The sequence below is a fragment of the Triturus cristatus genome, chromosome 10, assembly GCF_964204655.1.
Source record: "Triturus cristatus chromosome 10, aTriCri1.1, whole genome shotgun sequence".
In the NCBI taxonomy this organism is placed as follows: domain Eukaryota; kingdom Metazoa; phylum Chordata; class Amphibia; order Caudata; family Salamandridae; genus Triturus; species Triturus cristatus.
This window is the reverse complement of record NC_140593.1, coordinates 949,146,183-949,169,434: the sequence shown is the minus strand read 5'-3', so window position 1 is coordinate 949,169,434 and position 23,252 is coordinate 949,146,183. Positions and strand designations below refer to the sequence as shown.

The 23,252-nt window shown below is 46.8% G+C and overlaps 1 protein-coding gene across 1 annotated transcript in view; it reads left to right on the top strand.

Moving 5' to 3' along the window:
- HHATL (hedgehog acyltransferase like) overlaps positions 1 to 23,252 on the top strand; it is a 135,218-nt gene that overhangs the window by 67,141 nt on the left and 44,825 nt on the right. The window contains exons 7-9 of the mRNA XM_085628794.1: positions 1,838 to 2,009; positions 2,587 to 2,731; positions 9,423 to 9,458. Coding sequence (XP_085484920.1) covers positions 1,838 to 2,009; positions 2,587 to 2,731; positions 9,423 to 9,458 — 353 coding nt within the window. The remainder of the gene's footprint in view (positions 1 to 1,837; positions 2,010 to 2,586; positions 2,732 to 9,422; positions 9,459 to 23,252) is intronic.

Genomic DNA, 23,252 nt, shown 5'->3' with positions numbered 1-23,252 from the left:
TATACACTGGTATGGTGTCATCAAAATGAAAAACAGACTATCACAATCAAAATGTAAACACAGGCGCCATATTAGAATGGCAACTAGAGGTCTCAAAGTGTGTCATATCCCTCAAAGCAAACTTCAATAGTCATTTAAATTTCACAAGGAGAACACTGTGGTCACTGAAACAAAATCGTTATCCTGGTATTCCTTATTGTACCTTTAATGCGGGCGCCGCTTAAATCAGAATCATGCACAAAACGATACGATAAGATTCAGTAGACGCCAATCAAACGGGCCCACGTATTCCTCATTGTCTCTTCTCATATGGGTGCCATATTGGACTATCGCTCATGACTACACCGGTATTACGGGAGACTCGCACGCACTGAACCTCAATGTATATATGAGCGTTTTATTCAATCAAGGATAAGTCTAGGTTATCGATTCATAATTATATTGGGTTATGCATGTAAATCACCAATTTGATCCTTACGCTATAAAGTAAGTTATGAAAATGAAATTTTTACTTCAGTCAAAGGCAATATAGTCAAATTCTCCCAGTCTCTGGATCACCAATTGCCTCTACATAGCCCCCAAACCAACATCTTTTTATGCCATCTGTACCAGCTTTATACAGAGTTCTCCACCATGCTCCATACAGAAGGAATGGGAACAAAATATGAATCATGTGATTCCTAATAGAATCTCCCTGGAAAACCTGCATGAGTCCAAACTTCCCAAGCCCATTCAATATATCTGTGGGTGAAGATTTACTACTTTTTTCATGGAAGGGCTCTATCTAAACCTAAACTGATTTTATTTGTTTCTACTTTTATTCTGATTGATTGGTCTACCCTATAAAAATATCAAAAGGAGGAGCCTAACACCCATGTGTCAACTGGTTCCTGAAGAAGAGGCTGAGGCAATGCCAGGGGCGAATGAAGCCATTTCTTTCATCCTTTCACGCATCTGTCTCCGTTTTGACTAGGGATGGCCCTGTTGCACCACAGCAGAGAGACAGTTGAAACTGGCAGCACAGAATGTTCACTTCCCCGGGCCTGTAACCACAGCTAAGGCCCTCGAAGGGAGCATTCTGATTGACAGGCATGTTCCCAACATTCCTTCAATGGTCCTAAAAGTGCTAATAACAATGATAATAATCATTATCATCATAAGATTAAGTGTAAGCTTGTCTTAAAATGTCCCAAAAAAGTAACCAGTGTGTGCCATATGAAGGAGTGGTTACCTGTATCCGCTAAATACTCAGACAAATACGCATAAGAGCTTTGTCCTACATTTGTACTATCTTACTACTGAAATTAAAATTGTTTTGGGAAGATGGTATTGTACCAGTGTGGTATTTTGTAGCTATTAAATACATAGCAAAATGTGTCTAATGGCTGTATTTTTTACCACCTGGTACTAATTACCCCAGCAGTATTTCCATCTTGCTAGCAGTAGTAAATCATAATCGCAATACTTCCACTCCATAACCCAGGAGTGATATTAATCTAGGTAGAGTTAACATTTTCTAGTGTTGACAATTTGATATAATGAGTGTTTTGATGTTTCACCAAGCAAGATAAGGTGATGTAATTTGGACTGTTGTGGCGGTGGCTCCCACCACTACCATTTGTTTCTCTGGGAACACCATTGACATTGATTTTTAAATCTGCCAGTTATGATTCATACCTGTATCAGACATGCAAAGCCTGCCTCCTAATTGCTATTCAGGGACCCATCATGGGTTGATTCAGCTTTGGTAACAAGAGGGTTTCAATGTATATTATTTTCAAAATACTATTGACGCAACACATAAGCCTTTGCTCTTCTGCCTTCTTCTTGAAAACAGATAAACTCCACCTCTGTGACGCGTAAGGAAAACGAGATGTGGGACATCCGGCTGCACGCAATGGTCCATCTGGGGGCAATCATTCTGGTGGACGTGCTCTTCCACTTCCTGTACATCCTGACCATCCCCTCTGACTTGAAGTTTGTAAACCGTCTCTCAGACTGGTCAATAGGTGAGTCAAGAACTAGGGTTCTCTCTGTTTCTTTGTTGTTATTTGAAAATAGTCTCTGAGTCTGAAAGTGGCCTTTCTGATCAAATAGAGTTTCTAGTCAAGTTACATTACTGCATGCACATCATTCACCTCCTTAGCAAAGTCATGTGCTCTACAGTTTGTAGAAACATTTGCCAAAAGACATTTCAAAACCGTTGTTAAGTTCTTCATAACTATAACACAATTAACATCTACAATACAACTCAAAATCCTTTCCGCTATCACACAGTTACCAATTACCAAGTGCCAAAGCTTTAGGTGCCTGCTGATAGTCTCATCACAAACTTAAATTGGGTTCATTTTATGTATTTTTATTTTTTGCTTTTTTCTAAATCTACAGATAATCCGCTTTCCACGTCCTGTTTTTGTTTTTAAAAATTACAAATTAGCTTGTAAAACAGCCATGTTGTAGAACTAACATCTCCTGGTGATTGTTTTTCCGTGTATGAGGCCCTCCTATGAATGGGCCTTGAATATTAATATTTGTTCTTGCGTTTGGGGAACCTCACAATATTTCATTTGTTTTGTGTTCGTGTAGCTGGTTTAGCGTACTTCAATCTGGTGTATGATTGGGTGAAGGCCGCCGTGATGTTTGGAGTTATCAATACCATCGCCAGGCTCGACCATCTCGACCCCCCTCAGCCTCCCAAATGTATCACCATGCTCTACGTCTTCGCAGAAACGTAAGGTTGCCTATGGATTCCATGTAATCATTGAAAGAAGAACTGTGGTCTTTGGCTTTCTATTTACTAGACAGAGGACCAGTGATCCGGGTTGGTTACTATCCTCATGTTCTACCTGTGAGACTGTGAGGGCATACAGTTTACTTACATCTTCAGAGACAGGTCTTCCACTTAGAAGAAGGCTAGATGTGATTTCCACAGGAACTGACCACCTGCTCTATCTTCCCTCCTCTTCCGTTCGCGCACATAACATCTAAGGGAAATGTTACTAATTTTACATGCAACGCAGCAAGTCAACGTGTTGTGTTGCATGAAAGGGAAAGAGCAGAAATGTGCCATATATTCTAAAATCTGTTTCACTTCTGCGTCTTCCAGGTTGTTTGTTGGCTAGTGCCAGTGAAGGCACCCCTGCACCATGTTGCAAGCGTGCCTGTGTTAAAGCGGGGGAACAACCTTTACAACGCAACTTTTACAACGCACTACACTTACAACGCATTTTTTACAACGCAAAATCCATTACAACACATTCCATTACAACGCATGACACTACAACGCATTTTTAAAAACTACCTTTACAACGCATTCCATTACAACGCATACTACCTTTACAACGCATACCATTACAACGCATTATATTACACTACACTATCCAACACTTACCCTACTGTTGCACCCCCTGGAGTTAGAATAGTAATTTTTACCCCTATACTATCCAACACTTACCCTACTGTTGCACCCCCTGGAGTTAGAATAGTAATTTTTACCCCTATACTATCCAACACTTACCCTACTGTTGCACCCCCTGGAGTTAGAATAGTAATTTTTACCCCTATACTATCCAACACTTACCCTACTGTTGCACCCCCTGGAGTTAGAATATTAATTTTTACCCCTATACTATCCAACACTTACCCTACTGTTGCACCCCCTGGAGTTAGAATAGTAATTTTTACCCCTATACTATCCAACACTTACCCTACTGTTGCACCCCCTGGTGTTAGAATAGTAATTTTTACCCCTATACTATCCAACACTTACCCTACTGTTGCACCCCCTGGAGTTAGAATAGTAATTTTTACCCCTATACTATCCAACACTTACCCTACTGTTGCACCCCCTGGGGTTAGAATAGTAATTTTTACCCCTATACTATCCAACACTTACCCTACTGTTGCACCCCCTGGAGTTAGAATAGTAATTTTTACCCCTATACTATCCAACACTTACCCTACTGCTGCACCCCCTGGAGTTAGAATAGTAATTTTTACCCCTATACTATCCAACACTTACCCTACTGTTGCACCCCCTGGAGTAAGAAAAGTAATTTTTACCCCTATACTATCTAATACTTACCTTAAATGCAATTTAATATTATGCGTTGTAATGGTATGCGTTGTAAAGGTAGTATGCGTTGTTATGGAATGCGTTGTAAAGGTAGTTTTTAAAAATGCGTTGTAGTGTCATGCGTTGTAATGGAAGGCGTTGTAATGGATTTTGCATTGTAAAAAATGCGTTGTAAGTGCATGCGTTGTAAAAGTGTGCGTTGTAACGACATACATCCGTTAAAGCGGGATTTTTTTGTGTAGTGAGAGATACTTTCTCGCACAAAAACAATCCATAAAAAACAGTTTTCTCTTTCTATGCATCACACATAGAAAGAGGATGTGACAAGGGGATTGTTCTCCAAATTGTGCCTGTGTCAGGTAAGCACAGAATTTTGACCCAATCCCAGGTTTAAAAGTCTTAGTAAATCTGGGTTTACGTCATAATACATGTGTAAATGCATGGGAACACCAATGCTTCACCCACTCATCACTTACCTAATAAAAACAAATGCAAGGCAGTGCTACGTGTCTTGTTGCATTTTTTTCGATTTACTGAACCATGCAAAGCCACTGAAATCAACTTTGTGACATTAGTAAATGCCAAAATGGATTTTGTGTCAAGGGCCCTTCATAAATGTGACACAACCTGACTGAAAATCTTAGTAAACCTGGGCCCTAATGTGAAGGTGGGTCAGCAATGGAAAACCTCTTGCACTGCTATTTAATGCCTTCCACAAGATGCTGTTCAAGCCTTTGCACTCTTGCATCTGGATGGTGGTAATGCTCTGCTCCGTGGCCAGCCGGACCTTATTTGGCATCCCTTAAGGGCACGACACCATCAAACTTCAGGCTAAGAAGTGTAAAAAAGAAAATGCAAGGCAGCAGGCTTCTCAATCTATGCACCAAGGATCTGGAAAAACATCCCATGTCCAAAAGGACCACCACAACACTGCTCCAATTTAGGAAAACATTGATGACGCCCCTCTATAAAGAACACTAAATCACAGTGTATTAATAGTTCACAAACTAGCAACCTCTCCTATCACTCTTTGACTTTATGCTTGTTTTGGACCCAGCACAGTACTGCGCTGTCCACTGACTAGGGTTCACCCTATAGAAATGCCAAATACATACATACATGTAAAAGTGGACCAACAAGGGCTCTATCCTAAAATATTACCACAGATGCATCACAGCCATGCCCAATACGCTGAAGTCTTGTCCTTTAAAACATATTCAAAACCAAAAACAGTACTTGGAGCACATATTTAATAACATCAGTAGACGCCATTCAAATAGACTTAAGTGCACTAGTTTCTCCATCGCTCTCGCATATAGCACTGAAAAGTATACTGAGGAAACAGACGATTCCTCTCGAATTTGCCAATGTGAAAAATATCAAGAGCATCCCACTCTCACAAGACCTGGTATCTTCGTATGACAATGAATACAGAGTCGGCCTGAAGCCACACCCATATCTTAGTTGTTCAATTGGGAAAGCCTGCGTCACTCAAATCATGGCTGCGAGGATGATGACATTACAAATTAAAGACTTCAACCCAAACTGGTCACTCCTCTCCAATATTGTGACGTGCAGGCTGTGTGGCTATAAACTTGAAACTTTCCGGCACATTTTAGGCGGACACTACTAAAGCCACTCTTTTTAACCCATGGCTTAAGGACTTGCAGCTACGCTCCGACCTGGACTTTTACTATCATGGTCCCTTTGGAACTGGCAAGAATTGGCAAATACTTCAAGGTGGTGCAGGGCCTGATTAAAAAACAAGCCAACTAGGTTCAGTGATGACTGCCGATTAACCTAGTACACCCTGCACCCAGGCTTATTTGCAACAGATTTTAAATAATTACATAATCTTTAATGTAATGACTGCTGATTTTAAATATGTATTTTATTCTCTGATACCATAAGCTTGTGAAGGTTACATTGCTCACAAAGATCTATCTATCCCAAAGCACTGTGCACTTTGCCTTATTTGCAATTGACTTCAAAAAAACACATTGTCATCAAGACAACTATAATTGATTTTAAATCATTTGTCCTACATTTTACTCCTGTATATCATATGGCACTTCAATGAACTAACTACTTTTTAATTCTCTTTCAAAATGTTCTATATTGTCATGGTTTTAATTAATCATACAATAAATTCACTACTTGTTATACATGTAAAAGTGATCAAATTTGCGATAGGAGCCATGATTCTGTGGTTGTCTGACAGAATATCATGACCAAAAATATTGAGAGGCATAAATATCATATCACACATACTGTTTACCATAATATCTTGCTCCTATACCTATAACAGGAACAACACCTCTTCTCTAAGTGAGATATCTCTTTAACTGTTTCTGGGGCCGGGGCTGCCCCTTTGGTAGGGAGTCACATGCAGCTTATGCTCTTGTTTCTGGACAAGGGGTTCTGCTCACAGACACCCCACTGCCATTCTCTCTTCCTGGCCCACTCTCTTCTTACACACTTATACCTGAACTATAAAACCTGTGTCTGGCTACAATGGGCTCTTGCTTCTGTTATGTGGGAGACAAGTGGTCATATTCTGACGAGCTTGCTCAATCCTTAGAAATGGGTGTGCGGGATGGGCCAACCCCTCTCCTATAGGGTGGGATAGCCTGCTTGAGCTGCTTAGGTCATCTAGGTGTCAATGCCATATACAACGGCTCAATGTAGGTCTCCCCCTTCCGGAGTCCACCGCTCCTTCATCATGATTTTGATCTCATGAAGTTTGGACGCCCATGTTTTTGGTAGACAGAGACATGGATGGCGCTCCTCTACGCTGCTCCACACTTCTGGAGTTGCATCCATTAGTTGACTCTTGGACATGCTTATCTGACTGAGTGTCTCCATTAGCGTGGCTGGAGTCGCAGCCTGTCATCTAACTTCTACCTGCTGCCCAATTGTCTTGGTACAGTTTTAGTTGATCAGTCATAAAGCCCCATGTTCAGTCCTCAGAAAGGTATGTTCTGGGCTATGACTGGTCAATAATTCCACACCAGACTTTTTCCCCTTGCAGGTCTGTTCCTGTAAGAATGTTTCAAGGACTTCTCGAGCAGGTAAAAATGTAACATCGTCCCAAAGCTTCAATATGTCTTGTGCTGGAGGGCTTCCTCTTTCTCATCTGGGCATGGGGGTTTGATTGATATAGCCCGGCATGGCAAAGCTGGTGGATGTCCTGGGGCTTTTTCTTCTCCCCCTTGTCTTTACTGACTGTTTTTACTGACTGTAACTGTCAATCAGGAGTAGGGTAGGAGCTGGAGTGTTAACTGTCAATAGCTCTCCAATATTTGACATAATTCCTGTTTTTTACAGAAGGCTGTAAATTAGAGAACAATTTAATTATTTTTTTAAATTGTATTTAGTTCACCCATTGGCTAGTGGCTGTCTCGTGGTTTAACTCCTCTGACTCTGAAGGGTTAAGTGTTTAAGACTGTTGACAATATTCTCTGATGGCATATAGACCTTTTCAATCATAAAATACTCCAGATGTCTATTTCATAACGGAAGAGTCGGTTCTGCATTCTCCTCTTGTACCACTATGGGTGAGCGATGGTCACCGGTTTTGGGTTCCCTTCACGTGGCCTAATAATTAAGGACAGAATAGCAAAATCATTTTTTTTTATAATCCCTACCGTCATCGTAGCCAAACTGTGAGGTAGGAACACATATATAGCCTGTGGGGTCGTGCATCGTGGTTCTTTTTGTTGCCCCTTGTCTTGTGTGTTTTGTGGATTGCATAGGACTCGACAAATATGTACAAACAGTAGCATTTCTGGGCGGGTCTCGCACAGTGCACAGACCACTATAATAAGTGACAAAGCAACAGTGCTTCTCTCTAGTACAGGTGTGGTGGGCTGTGTGATCCATCTTTCCTGTGGTTCCCTCTGACTCTTTTTATTGCACTCTGAGCTTCTTTCAGGAAACATATGTGGGAATTTTTAACCCCTCCAGATCCAATTCCAGTCTTACATGCTGTTGTGGCATACCATGCACTCACTGCACCACCAATATTTCATGGGGACTTATCGATGATGTCATGGTTCTGATGTCCTTTCGAGATGGGGTTCCACAACATCACAGTTTTTAGGTATCTCCTTCAGATGCCTTTAGCTATCTTGCAAGACCTCATTCAAGACACACACCCCACAGACACTTACACACACGTATGCACACATACACTCATGCAACACATCATACTCACATGCAAGACGCACACACACACATTGGCTACAGTGGTTCAGCTGCCTCTACCCGTTGGCTGACAGGATTGGTATCAGTTCACAGCATCCCAGATGTTGCTGTTTGTTGGCAGGTCTGGCTGCTGCGACCCAAAGTGTCCCAATGGAAGTGGTGCCGAGTGGCTTTTTTGTGGACTTATTTCCTACCTCCATTTCCCTTGGTCAAAAGTTCCTTTTTGGTGCCTCCGGGTTAAAGTTTTTGGTCTTTGGGGTCAGGCATATGGGACCATCATGCTCACTTGCGTATATTGTTTCACTGCAGGTGCCTGTATTGGGCATTGTTTTCCTCCCAGACCCCTGCCTTCCTCTTCTCAGGGTAATTCTTACTGATCTGTTTTTCAGCTTTCTTCACCTTTCTTCCATACCTGGTAGTGTTTGAGATTGCACCAACATTTCTGGCTCAGGTTGCTAGGACTGGGTCATGTTCTATTTTCCAGTCCCTCCTCCATAAACCCACAGCCTTCTTTTTTCTATTCTTCCTCCACACTCCTCCTGTGACTGGGTAAAAAGGTTCTCCAGCCCTGTCCCTATTACACCCTTGGTATGCCTTGGCCCTTTTGCGTACTGATGATACATATATTCTGGGAGAGATTATTGCTTTCAATACCGCTAGGTGGGTTGTCTGGGGTTTCAGTGTACTCCCGACATGGGGTGCTCGTAGAGTGGGGATCCTCTCTCCTTGTGGACATAAATCACAAATAGCTATACTTTCCTTTGTCACTGGTTCAAGGCTCCCATTCCTCACACAGGGTATTTTAATTTTCTCATCTCTTGAAAGCCAAGATTTTTTAAACCACTTGCAGTTTCCTTATTAATATGATAGGCACAGGTGTCACAGGTAAGCATGCGCAGAGCAAATTTCACTTTGGGAATCACACGCTTCTTGTACCCATTTTTTTCCCATGGATCCATGCCGCTTTCATGTTACTAGAAGCTTTTCGTGATTTGCGCCCCTATGTGACCGAATGTGACCAGAACTCTAACTCTCACGCGACAAGAACGTACTCTGTAGAAAATTTACATTGACATAGTAATGTCCTGGACTGAGTACAGTTGTTACTGATTTGATAATGTTTTTTCTCTCTTCTTCATAGGCATTTCGACAGGGGCATCAATGACTGGCTCTGCAAGTAAGTGTAATTAATCTGCTTTTACAATGTTCCTGATCAAAATGTCTCTTTCACTTGCTGATTGTTACACCGTGGCCACAATCGCGAGTGAGTCGGATGAGGTATTTACTGCACCTATCAACACAGAGAGAGAGTTGAGTATTTGCTGGACATTGTAAATAACTTCTGTTAGCTCTAATACCTAACAAATGATGCATGTATCAGTATATACCTGAGAAAATTTGCAGCGGGTGCGGTAATGACTGAGATACTCAGAATTCTGATATATGCGGTAAGAGGCAATTTGTGACTGTAGCCTATGTCTTGCTCATGTATTTCTTTCCACACATAGTTCTTAAAGACTGATGTAACAAGCATTAACCCAATCCATAGAATTGCCTTTGTTATAAACTTTGCACAGACAGAAAACACTACAGCCATGCATAGAATACATACATAGAGGCACACATGCCAGTATTGCAGACACACATGTACAGACACCGAACACATACAGAAAGGCACACGTGCCGAATTATAACTTGTTTTAAAGTATATATCTTACAAATAAATTACATTGAGTAAAAGTACATTATGCGTTAAAGTTAATTCCAAATATATATTTGTAATAGATGACCAATTAGATGGAAAAATGGAACCAAATGGTAAACCTAGGCTTGCAACAGAATGTACCCACTCCGAGAAATGGAAAAAGATAAAAAAAAAAATAAAAAAAAATTAGTTCATATTATATGCGTTTTTTCCAGAACGTCTATATCACCCATCATAAAGCTGCTCTGATAATTTCAGTTCTTCCTAGCTTTTTTAACTTATAACTCGACAGGCTAACATATCTGCTACTGAAATATCTGGGAGAATTTCACATGACGGGTTTGAATCCTTGCAGGATCAAGTGATTCCCACCAAGCTGGTTAGTACTAACATTTTATATGTACAGTGCTATAGAGCCTCGATACCATGGCACTGCAAGTAAAGCGTTTGCGTTCTAAACTAGCTGTTATGGAACTGAAAGAAAAAGAACAATTATATTTTGCATAATGTAGCAGATCTTCTTGAAATAAGTTGTCATCAGATCTTGTGTATCTCATTTCCCTCATCATGAGTTGAAACTCGTGGGTCTCAGTAAATGACGCCCTTCTCCAAACACAGTGGTCCTGATGTACAAAGATTCTTAATAAGAAATTGTAAACTGCATCATTAACGATTTGTAATTTGACATTTGTTATTAGCAGTCTACTAAAATGTATTCAGTGGAAGTGGGAGCACGTCTAAAAAATGTATTGCTATTTTCTGAACCAACCTAGGTATTGATTTGTTGTTTCACAAAATACCGATTCACAGTGGACATAATTGGATCTACCCAATTAATATGCAGGAGGAAGGCCACAAATCAAGAACCACTACGACTAGTTAGAGTCAGAGGGATGGTGGATTAATGCAATCCGCATTCTAGGAAACCTGGATGCCTTTCAAATGAAAATTAAATGTAGTAAAAAGATTTTCTGGTAGCAAGAAGTCCTAAAAAATGCTTTTTTGGTGTTCAAAACAGTGAAAGGGTTCCTTGAGGAACTCTTCCTGTTTACAAATGTTACTGCCAATTTTGAATTGGTGATGAAATATGATTATTTTGCAACTGAATTTCGATCGCAAAACATTAATACATGGGTTAAAGAATCAGTATTTGGAAAGGACGCCCTTACATGCCCTTTCCCATTACTGATTCAGTTTTTAATCGAAAACCCAAATTGCAATTCGGTAACACGTCACCGAATCGTAATTTGAGTTTTGTACAATTGAAAAAAATGTTTTGCGGTCTCTAAGGGTGAAATTTGATCTTTGCAATAATGAAATTGCTTCTTCATCAGGCCCAGTATTCTTATGGTTGACACACGAAAGTGTGACGGATCTAGATGAATTGCTTTACTACAGTTTCTACTCCGGCCAAACGAGTTAATAATAATAATCATCATACCACTTATAAAATTGCCCATACATAGGGAATTTGCTAGATCCAAATGATCAAGTTTTCAGTTTCTTCCTAAAAAAAAAAAACCCTCGGAGGGTGCCAGCCGGAGTTCCAATGGTAATGAGTTCCAGATTTTAGGGGCCAAGTAACTAAAAGCAGTTTAAAGTGTCATATAAAATATCTCTTAAATGGGACACATCTTAATATTAGTCTGCTCTATAAAGGTGTTGCCATGTAACATTCTGAAATGCTCAGTAAACTGAATTTCTGAACGTTGCAGTACAATTACAATTACGGAACTGTACACCAATCAACCGATTGTAGAGTAAATTTGGGTAAGTGATATTCTGAGTGTGTTTTGAACAGCATCCATGCCAAGAACAAACATAATAAACATACTATTCCTTACAGTTGCTGTCTTTGATACTTAAAATATGTTTTGTAAAGTAAGCAAACAGCTTTCTCACACAAAGGAAAGATATAGTGGACAGCACTGCCCATATAAATTCATCTCTCTGGTGCACCAACAAGATAGCTAGATGACTTAGGGCAATTGCAAAACTCCATACGTCATGAACTACCGTTGTAATTAACCTATCGTGCATCAATATAATGAGTGACGTTTGCAATAAACAAGGGCCGATGGAGCTGAATCCAATACCAATCTGTGTAGTTCGTATGAGCTCTCTGAGACATCCTAAACTGTTTGTGCCAGATACAAGAAAACAAACACTGGCAAAGCTAATAGGTCTGGCCCATGGAAGGTAAGCGCAAATCTATTAAGTCTGTCAATGTTTGTTTTCATTGACCTCTGCACACATGTTTTTTTAGTTTACATTTCCCACATGGCTTTCACACATTTTAGAATGGTAAAGTTAAAATAAAAGCTGCAGTGTTCGCACAAGCATGCACATGCATCACGATGTATACATATGCATACATTGTAGCAAGTCGGCAGCCATTTTAGCTTTTTTTACTTTACTGTTCCAACATGACTGATGGACATTTCAGAATGCTAAACAAAAAAGTGCAGGGAACACTTAAAATTGAAGTGAGCTAACAAGTAGTACTATGCAGCCACAATGTTTTTGGAGAAAAAATGAAAAAATAAAGCTGGAACAGAACAGGGAGGAAAACACCAAGATTAAACTGAAAAGTAGGAAGGGTGTAATGGGTAGGGCATTAAAGCACATAAAGAGAGCAAAGGGGCCTCCTGGGTAAATAAGCATTTGTTTGCATTGCTTTAGTCAAGCTTGTGATTTAATTCATGTTTTGCAAGCATATGTAATAAATCATTCAAATGTAAAGGTAACAAAATGTTAAAATGGTACCATCAAAATGCGGTATGCATATGTTGCCAAAAAAGTTTTAAAAAATCACCCTTAAATTTTTTTTTAGAAAAATATTGTAGTGAATGCAAAAATTGGCCTACAAGTCCTAGCACTGACTTGCATTACTTTTTAGGTAGGTATGTACATGTGCAGCAACAAAATGCAGTTAATCACAAAGAAGCGAGAGCCAATGGCTGAAGGGGGCTGCCCCATAGTCAGTTGATGTGAACAGTGGTGGGCAGAAGCCAAATGGTAATCACACTTGAACAGACCAAGAGTCCTCACCGAACGTCTATCTATGTACATATATATGTATGTGTTCTTCTTCTGATTTTTTTTTTTAACATGAAGTTGGCGAGACAACTAAAGCTGTCTCTATACCAACACTAAAAAAAACCAATGCATTATTTACAAAGTGAATGTGGACAGCTTTTTGTAAGTAGTTCACAATAACCAAATGCTGAGGGGCAACCCTGTCAGCAAATTCCTTTTTCCAGCTGAACCACAGAAGCTCACTGCTGAAAGGGGCTGTCCAAAAGGTCTTTTCGGTGTGTATGTATGTATGTATGCATGTATGTATGTATGTGTTGTGTGTTGTATGTTGTGTGATACATGGTGACGTGCGCTCTCACTAGAGAGCTAAATATGTCTGTAGGCAAGATCTACTAGAAAGGGTCATGTTTCTATTACTGTTAGTCATGAAGCGTTACAGTAGAAGTAGTTAAACATGTGCCTGTACTTCAGCGTGTGCATGCACTTCAGCATGTGCCATGAGAGTATATGGGTTTGGCAAGAAGGGTACAAATATTGTTCTTGAGACAGACTACCCTCATTCAGTGCAATAAGTGAGTTATCTGGGCACCTGCTGCAAGGCCCTCACAGCTAGGCCTGGGCCAAAATTCCGTTTCGTTCACGGAAATTGCGATAATTTGGCATTTTTGCGTTCCGCGGAAAGCGAGACAAAATGTCAAAATTTCCACATTCCGCAGCTTAGCGATAATTTCTTTCTTGCTCGCGCTGTAAAATAATACATTCTCGCGTGCGCGCGATCGCCTTACCTGAATCCCTGCGTTCGCCGACAAGTTTTTCCGATCCGGTCGCGTTCTCCACGAGATGTTGGATTGTTGGTAGCCATTTGCGCTGTCTCGCGACAGTTCGCGCCCGCAGTAACGTCATGCGTCGCGCGATCACGTCTTTCTTCTCGCGATCATGCACCGCGAGACAAGTGTAAACAAGATGGCCGCGTCAGCGAGCAACCGCATGGGTAAGTTGGCGAGCCGCGACCACGTAGAAAATACCGCGAACGGGCGGGAAAAAAACTTCCGCATCTTCGCGATATTTCCGCGTGCTTGCGTAGATTTTTAACATTTTCGCGATAATTTGCGAAAGTGAATTTCGCAAATTCCGCCCACCCCTACTCACAGCACATGCCAAGCTTTTCTCTTCCAAGCATTCCTTTACAACACCTATCCCCCCATACTACGCCTCTCCAGCACAGCTAGATTATCCCTCTGGACAAGCATGTTGATTTTAGTCAGTATTCCTTGGAGCATATTTGATCTTTTTCGAGATCTTTAGAAAAAATGCTTCTGTCTCCACGACCTTGTGAAGGGGCCAGGAGGCCTGCATCTTTGGTTTAAAGACCGCTGCTGGCTGCCTGGCGCCTAGGAAGATCAAACAATACTAGTGAAGAAAGATTAAGGGGCGAGTAAACAACAATAGTTTTAGTTTCTTTTTTGAATGGATGAATAAATGAATTGAATGAACTGAAATAGAGAGAATTTTTTTAAGTTTAAGGGACCATTTTCCACAACTTGGAGGCCAAGGAGGGAAAAAGCGACCGCCAAAGTGACTGCACCAGATGTCCAGCACTGGTAGCAAGGAGTAGGAATAGGAGCGTAGACAACGTGGAGGACAGGAGAGTGTGAATTTGTTTTTGCAATAAGCGGGACCCTGATTATTAAGAGCTTTATACAAAATGCCAGCTCTAGCGTTGGTGACGCCCGTGCGACAATCACTTTTGCCCCCCCATTTCCTCCTCCACGGATTCCCTCACTCCCACCCTCCAACAGTGCCCCTCATCTCTCCATAACCCCTCTCTCACATACACTTTATTTGTTTTGAAGCCCTGTTTGGGGTTGGCTTTGCTAATAAGAATGTATATCTACCCACACAAACCCTTTTTAGCAACATTAGGAATAGATAATGAAAGACTGGGGAAAAGCATAACAGCTCTTTGATGCCAGTTCATAAGTCACTCTTGTATATGAGGGTTGTAACTTTTGAATTAGTGTAATAAAAGATTTTCTTTGACAAAAGCAGTAATCCACTGAGCTATCCACATGAAATACAGTCTTTGATCTGTATGGTCCGCGTTCTTTGCAGCCGGTGTATTAGCACTCGGTGCTACTTTAAGATGAGTCAAAGCTCCCACTAAACAAAGTTCCCATCTTTCTGAAGCAGGAACATTAATCACCAGTTATCTTGACATTGGTATTGATGCCAGAAAACTGCTGGACACACAAGGAACACGGCAGCAGGTGCTTTTAAAACCCATAAGTTTTTTCTAAATACAGCGCTCACCCCGAGGTCGGTGCCAGGTGCGGCTGCACCGGTTGCACTGCCCTAAAGGTGACCCTGTTTATACGTAAAGCCCAGAGATTTAAAAATGTGCTGTTTTGCGGTGGTGTTTTTTCTTTTAGATGATGATAGACTGAAGATCGCGGGGTTGAAGCATTCTGGATCAGGGGCGGCTCCTCTCCTATGGTGGAGGAACATCGCCCCCCTCAGCCAGCAGCATAAAAAAAAAACGGCAATAAGCCTGGGTTTATTATCGTTTTATTTTGTTTCCCGGCCGAGCCTTGGGGATGGGCCAGAGGGATGACAGGCACCACCAGGGAGTGGCTGCACAGCTATCAGTGCGCATGGCGGTTTGGCCGGATGTCTCAGGCCGGCCAAACCGTCGTATGCCCCGAAGCTCTCTCCAACCCAGCTGCGTTGCTGGGTTTCAGACAGCAAAGAACATACTCCCAGTCTCCATGGGAGCGCAAATCGGTGCTCACGCCAATCTTAAAGCTGCTCTCATGCGTGAGAGCCACTTCAGGATTGGCCGCAGGGGAGTCTGGGAGCCTCTGCCTGCAGTGGAGCCACAAGAGGAGCAGAAGATGGTGATGCGGCGGGTTGCAAGCATCAGGTAAGTTCTTTTTTTTCTCCTTTTTGTTGTTGTTCGTTGTCTCACCCGCCCGGTTCTGCCCCTCTCCTCTGAAACCGGCCGCTACCTGGATGCTCTGCAGTCTCTGAAATAAATAGAATGGACAACTCAGATTGAGCGAGTCTTCATAATCCATTTTGGATGTAGCTAGGGCTTGAGTGACAATGCGGTGAAAAGCGAGAGAGAGGACAGGAAACATTTGCATAAGTATTTCGATTAAAGAGAAGCAGCAGGGGGTGTGGCCAAGATGGCGTGGTGAGCGGACGTCTTCCCTGCGAGCTCCTGGACCCCTAAGCCCCTAGACCCAGTTTCATTGCAGAATCTCCCCCTGATCTGCGGGGGAACTGGCGGAAGAAGCGGTGGAGCGCTGGCAGGGGCTGTGCTGAGACCTGGGGTCCCTGGGGGGCACCGGTGACGCTCATCGGCCTACAAGAGTGACGACGCGGCCGGGAGGAGGAGCGATGGGTCGAGCCTGACGACCGCGATCTTGGGCTGAGATCTACGCAAGTGCCCGGGGCTGGAGGAGCGGCCTGCCGCTACACAGCGGAGGGGCCGGAGACAAGCTGTGGTGTGCGACGAACGGACCGGCAGGGTGAGCGGCCTGCGGACTGAGATTGGGGGTGCTGCTCGTCCCAAGGACACACGTGGTTCCTCCGCGCACGGCCACGCCGGCCCCGGAGACACGTGGCGAGTAGCCCGCGAATGGCACCCAGGGAGCTGAAGCGATGAGGCGAGACGCCGACAGTGAGGTAACGCGGAGCGGTGTCAGTGGCGAGAGGCCAGAGGAGGGAGTGGTGCCAACCGGCACTGAACGCGGGTGAGAGGGCTCTCACAGGGACCGGAGGGGGCGAATAGCTGGCGGGGCAGCGGGCCTGAGTGCACCTCCGGATCTCTCGGTGCAGGGCTGCTGGCTCCGGAAGAAGGCGACAGTGACGACGACGGTGGGCTCTGACCTACGGAGAGACACCTCCAGAGGACCGGAGGCGGTGGAGGGGAGATCCCCGGGGGTGAAACCACGCAGCAGTAAGCGGGTGTCGAGGGCTCGCCGCTTGCCCGGGAGTGGAGGAGCCGAGGCTAATAGCAGAGGTGGAGAAGGGGGGCCCCCCCCCCGGCTGCTCATCCGGGCGGACTGGCCACGTTGGGACACGGCGGAAAGGGCAAGGGCCCGCGGCTCATGGCGACAGAGAGCCTGGGGCGAGTGGCAGGGACTGAGGCCTGCACCAGTCAAGAGGACTGAGCCCGAACGCGGGCAGGTAGAGATACGGGGAAGTTGCCCACGAGGGGCCCAACGCTGGCCGCAGACGGGCAGGAGCGGGGCACAGGACCCTAGAAGCAGCGACGATGGAGCGGATGGGGGACCGGAGCACCGGTGTTCGGAGGGCTTGAGGGGCCTGGCGCTCGACGTCACCGGGACTGGAGGAAGTCACCGCGGAGGGGTGAGTGTGTGGATTCTGCCGGAGGGGCCCGGAGGCGATGCTAGTGGATTGGGGCCTTTACGGGTTGTGAGCGGAGCGGACGGTTCGAGCGGCCTCACGTCCTCACGTCCTCACAGACATGGCAGGCAACAGGGGTGGGAAGAAGGGGGAGCGCACACTCCCCGAATTACTCGCCAGGAATCAGCAGAGAGTTGAGAGGGGGCAACCGTCGCCCTGCTCCTCTGGAGGCTCAGCGGAGGCTACCGGTGGGGAGCCTCCAATTACCAGGTCCTTTATGGAGTCCCTCTTTGGCTCCCTCAGGGAAGACTTCCAAACCCTGAAAAAAGAGGTGGCCAGTGAAGTGCGGGAGATGCGCGGGGAGGTGGATGGCCTGGGAAAACGCGTGGCCACAGTGGAAGATGCTGGCCAGAGGAGAGATGAAGAGTTCGAACAACTGCAACAAGAGGTGCTGCGCCTCCGGGACCAGCAGATAGACCTCCAAGCACACGCCGAGGACCTCAAAAACAGATCTCGGCGAAATAATGTTAGGGTTCGGGGAGTTCCATCCAAAGAAGAAGGGGCAGACGCAGCAGGATATCTGCGGGACCTGTTTCGGGAGGTTCTAGGAGAGTCGGAGGACTTCCCCATCAGGATCGACAGGGCGCATAGGGTGGGACCGCCGCGGAGGGCGTCGGCGCCGCCCCTGGACATTTTGGCCTTTCTCCCGGACTTTCCACTCAAAGAACGCATCCTGGCGGAGGTGCGGAAATGGCAGTCCTTGACTTTTCGGGGTCATCCGGTTGCCCTCTACCAAGACTTATCTGCCATCACACTTCAAAAAAGAAAAACTTTCAAAATTGCTATGGACTTTCTAAGAGAGCATGGAACGCCGTACGCCTCGGGGCACCCTTTCCGACTCATATTCAGGTGGAATGGTACTATGCACCAACTCCGCTCCCTGCAGGAGACGTGTGGGGTCCTGGGCATCACCGCGATGGAGGACGACACGACCGCACAGCGGCGGGGGCGCTCTGGGGGGGACGGATGGCAGCGGGTGTCCAGGCGACGGCCCCACGAGCGCCCCGGGAGACCGGACTCGCCCACCATCAGGGCCAGCATGGAAAGCGCGGTGATGGAGGTGGCCGAGAACACTGGCGCTAGTGACGTGGCACTGACTGCATAAATCACTCCGGGGGGAGATCGCTATTGCCAACATCAACTTGCAGGTTTGGGGGCTGGGAGAGGGGGGGGCGGGCGGGGAGGGACCGGTGGCTGGACGTCCACTTGAGTATTCTACCAAAGACTTGTTCCCAGTGGGACTCGACTTGGACTATGATGAACAAAGGTCAGGGGGTGGGGAGGGGGAGACCGGTGAAGGGATGCCCAGAGTTATTAGCACGTTGCCAGGGGAGGGGCTGGTGGGTAGTTGGGGGGAAGAGAGGGGTGGGGGAGGGAAGGAGGAATGAGGGTCCGGTGGGGAAGCGGGGGGGGGATCGGGGCGGGAGGGAGGGTCGTCCAGTGCAGGAATGGGGTTCCGGCCGCGGCTGCAGCGCTCGGGGCACGATTCAGGGGTCTACTAAAGACCTACACGGCCACAACTGTCTCTTCCCAAGATGGCCACAACTCTTAAAATTGTGACGCTTAACGTCAGGGGCCTCAATAACCCGGTTAAAAGGCGGGCTGTCCTATCCCTCCTAGAGAACACCCGGGCAGATATCTGTCTTCTACAGGAGACGCACCTCTTACCCCGAGACTGCCTTAGATTACGCTCACACATATTCCCAACACAGTTCTTCTCGTCCTGCAACACGAAAACAGCGTGGTGGCGATCCTAGTAGCCCGACACTTTCGAGGAGAAGTCCTCCACAAACCAGCGGAGCAGAAGGGCAGGCTATTAGCTTACAGGTTCAGAGTGGCAGGCCTCTCCTTCACAGTAGGGTCTCTCTATAGCCCGAACGACCGGCAGGAACGCTTCCTTAGTTCGGCTATGGGGGAGGTCACGGCTACACCAGACAGGCATATTATTGTCGGAGGCGATTATAACATGGTCTTTGACACCGCTCTTGATAGGTCTGCACACCGCTCCCCGCAGGTCGGGGAGTTCTCGGCCGGGTGCAAGGCCCAGCTGGCAGACATGGACCTACATGACCTCTGGCGACACCTGCACCCTACTGACAGAGACTACTCTTATTACTCGCACGCACACAAAACTTACGCACGGCTGGACCACTTTCTGGTCACGGGGCCCGCGTACTCCTTAGCCACGGCGGCGGAGATGGGGGTGGTCTCCATGTCGGATCACGCCCAGTTACGGCTACGTTTTGCTTACCGCCGGCTTCCTGCCCCCCTCGGGTCTGGCGTCTCCGGGACTCCTTACTTTACAGGAAGGAAGTGGTTGTGCAGGTTACGGCCGCGATCCGGGAATACCTCTCACACAATGAGGGTTCCGACACATCCAGAGCGGCCCAGTGGGCTGCATTGAAAGCGGTACTGCGAGGGGAATTTATCGCTATCTCCTCAGCGGATAATGCTGCCCGGCGGCAGAAGCGAGAGGAACTCACTCAGAGGGTCCGTGAACTGGAGCAAATGCACTGTAGGACAGGGGCTCCCCGGATTTGGCAGCAGCTCAAGGAGGCGAGAAAGCTCCTGACGGCGCTAGATATGGATCGAGCGGAATATGCGGCGTTGCGTTTAAAGCACGCCTATTACACAGGGGGGGACAAGTGCGGCCGGCTACTGGCGAGTAAGCTCCGGGTGGTACGACAGAAGCAGATGGTGAAAGAGATCGCCGGCCCGGCGGGCTCGACGGTCACGGAGGAGGCCAGTATGGCGGAGCTCTTTCGCAGGTATTATGCCGACCTATACGCCGGGGAGCCCCCAGACGCCCTCACGACAACGGGGTATCTGGATTCGGTCTCCCTGCCATCCCTGACACTCTCGCAGGCGGAGACTCTGGACAAGGAGATAAGGGTCGAAGAAGATATATCTGCCATTGCTCATCTTAAGCATGATAAATCCCCGGGACCGGACGGCTATACGTCCCTCTTTTACAAAACGTTTTGTGCGACACTTGCACCGGTTCTCACGCGCCTTTTCAACACTTTCACTGAACCAGGGGCCATACCGCCGGACTTGCTACAGGCGTCCCTCGTGGTTATCCCCAAACCGGGGAAGGATAGATCGCAGTGCGGCTCTTACAGGCCGATATCTCTTTTAAATGTAGACCTCAAACTATACACCGGGATCCTAGCGGCGCGCCTGGCTCCACATTTGCCGGGACTTCTTGACCCGGATCAGGCGGGCTTCGTCCCAGGAAGGCAGACGGTGGACAACACTAAAAGGATTACTCATCTCATAGAAAAGGCGTCACGGATCCCAGGGGAGAGAATGTTGCTATCGGTGGACGCTGAGAAGGCATTTGACCGCATTCACTGGCCTTATCTAGAACAGGTACTAGTGAAGATGGGGATGGGGGACAAGTTCCGTTGCATGGTTTTCAATTGCTACAGGTCCCCGACAGCTGTAGTGCAGGTGAACGGGCACTGCTCCAAGAGTTTTAACATTGAAAGAGGCACAAGGCAAGGATGCCCACTGTCGCCTTTACTCTTTGCTCTCTACATGGAGCCCTTTGCGCAACGGATCCGTAGTAACTCGGCAGTGAGGGGGGTGAAATTTGGCGGCTTTTTTCATACCATTAGCTTATACGCTGATGACGTCATACTTTCACTGGAAGATCCGTTGCAGGCCTTGCCGGCCTGCATTGCGGAGTTAACCTCCTTTGCGGAGGTCGCGGGATTCAAGATGAACATGGGAAAATCAGTAGCCTTGGATCTTTCTCTCTCTCCGACGACCAGAACCCTTTTACAACACCGGGTACCGATAGTCTGGTCATCGGATCCAGTGCCCTACCTGGGAATCATGCTAGCCCCCACCTTACCCGCTATGGTCACGGCAAACTACACCGCCCTGGGTAAGAAGATAAGGGAGGAATTGGCTCGATGGGATCGCAACACCCTCTCGCTGTTGGGTAGAGTGGCGGCTGTCAAAATGACGATTCTCCCTCAGGTCTTGTATTTGTTTCGAGCACTTCCGCTGCAGCTGCCAGTCGGATGGACCCAGAAAATGCAGTCTGACCTAGCACGCTTTATATGGCAGGGCAAGAAGCCTCGGATGAGGAGAGCACTCTCAATACTAGCACCTGAGGCTGAAGGACTGGGCATACCGGATCTCCGCAAATACTTTCAAGCGACACAGTTGCGCTATCTCGTGGAGTGGAGCAGGTGGGAGTCCGACAAGCACTGGCTCTTCCAGGATCAGGCGGTTGCGGGCAGGCCTCTACAGGAAGTGCCGTTTCTGCGCAGGGCTGACCGCCCCGCCAATCTATACGCCTCCTTTATCACCAGAGATCCTCTGCGGGTATGGGACGCCACCAATATTACGCACGGCCTAACGACCTTTCCTTCGCGCGCTCACACCCCTGATAATCCTGATTTTACCCCGGGGATGGAAAGGGGAGCGTTCACTCACTGGCGCGCGGCGGGGTGCAGGACTTTGTGTCATCTGTACAACTCGGAGGGGGTCATTCCCTTCACGTGCTTCCGACAGGAATATACATTCCAAGAGAATGAGAGGTTGCGTTACATGCAGGTGCGCCATTGGGCGCTGCATCCTCAGGTACGAGAGGCTGCTGACAGAAGATTCCTCCCTTATGAACGATGGCTTTTGTCGCGGACTTCGGACGCTAAACTCATAAGTGACCTCTATCAGTTTCTCCAAACGCCCTCGTCACACTTCTATAATCCGGGGAGGGTGCGCTGGGAAAAGGAATTGGGCAGATCCTTGAGTCAGGACGAATGGGAACAGATAGCCTATAGAGCCAGACACTCGGCATACCACACAGGCCTCACGGAAACTTTCACTAAAGTCTCAACATATTGGTACTATACCCCAGAACGCATACACGCCATGGACCATAGTAAAGAGGACACGTGCTGGAGGGGATGCGGGCGGGTGGGTACGCTATCGCATATCCTATGGGACTGTCCTCTCCTTGACACCTATTGGCAGGAGGTGATAGATAACGTAGACTGCCATTTTGATACTGAGCTGCCGCGCCTGCCGGCCTATATCTTGCTAGGCCTCCCGAACAAGCTGATGTATCCCTTAAAGTCCTGCAGAGGGAGGCAGATAGCCATTGCGTTGGGGTCGGCTGTCCAGAACATCCTGATACACTGGCGCACCGCTACACTTCCCACGGTTACGTGCTGGCTCCATAGATTGTGGCATGTGCTAGGTATGGAGAAGATGTCGTTGGCAGTGGCAGGGGATGCGGAACGGTTCACGGACATATGGCAGCCATTCCGGTCTTTACTGGTCACGGAATTCAGAGAACTGACCTGCCCGCGATATCTTCGACTTTTGCGGCTTACCGAGTAGGGGGAGAGCGCCTCTTGACTGCGTTTGACACGTGCCACCTGAGAGAGGCCAATAGGGACCCCCAGGAATACCCGACGACACGCACTGGACGAGGGGGGGGGGGGCTAGGGGTAGGGGGGGTTCGGGTGTTGGGGCTCCGGGGGGGGGGGGGGTTTCTTGGGGACAGACAGAGTTTTCTTTTTTCTGAAGTATCGAGGCGGTTGACGCCCTAATGGACGCGTCATGGTCGCAGAGCCTTCCGCTCAGAGCGGAGTCTTAGCCTCTACAGGGGAGCGCCTTCCCCTGGCATGTACCCTTCGGATTTGCTCCTCCATGGTCTATTTAAACAAGGTTTCACCTAGTGGATGGATGTTCAGCATTGCCCCTCAGGGAACCCGGGGGTCCTCCCGCTCCCTTCAGTTTAAGACGCGGCCGGCCCCACGGGGTTGTAGGCGACAT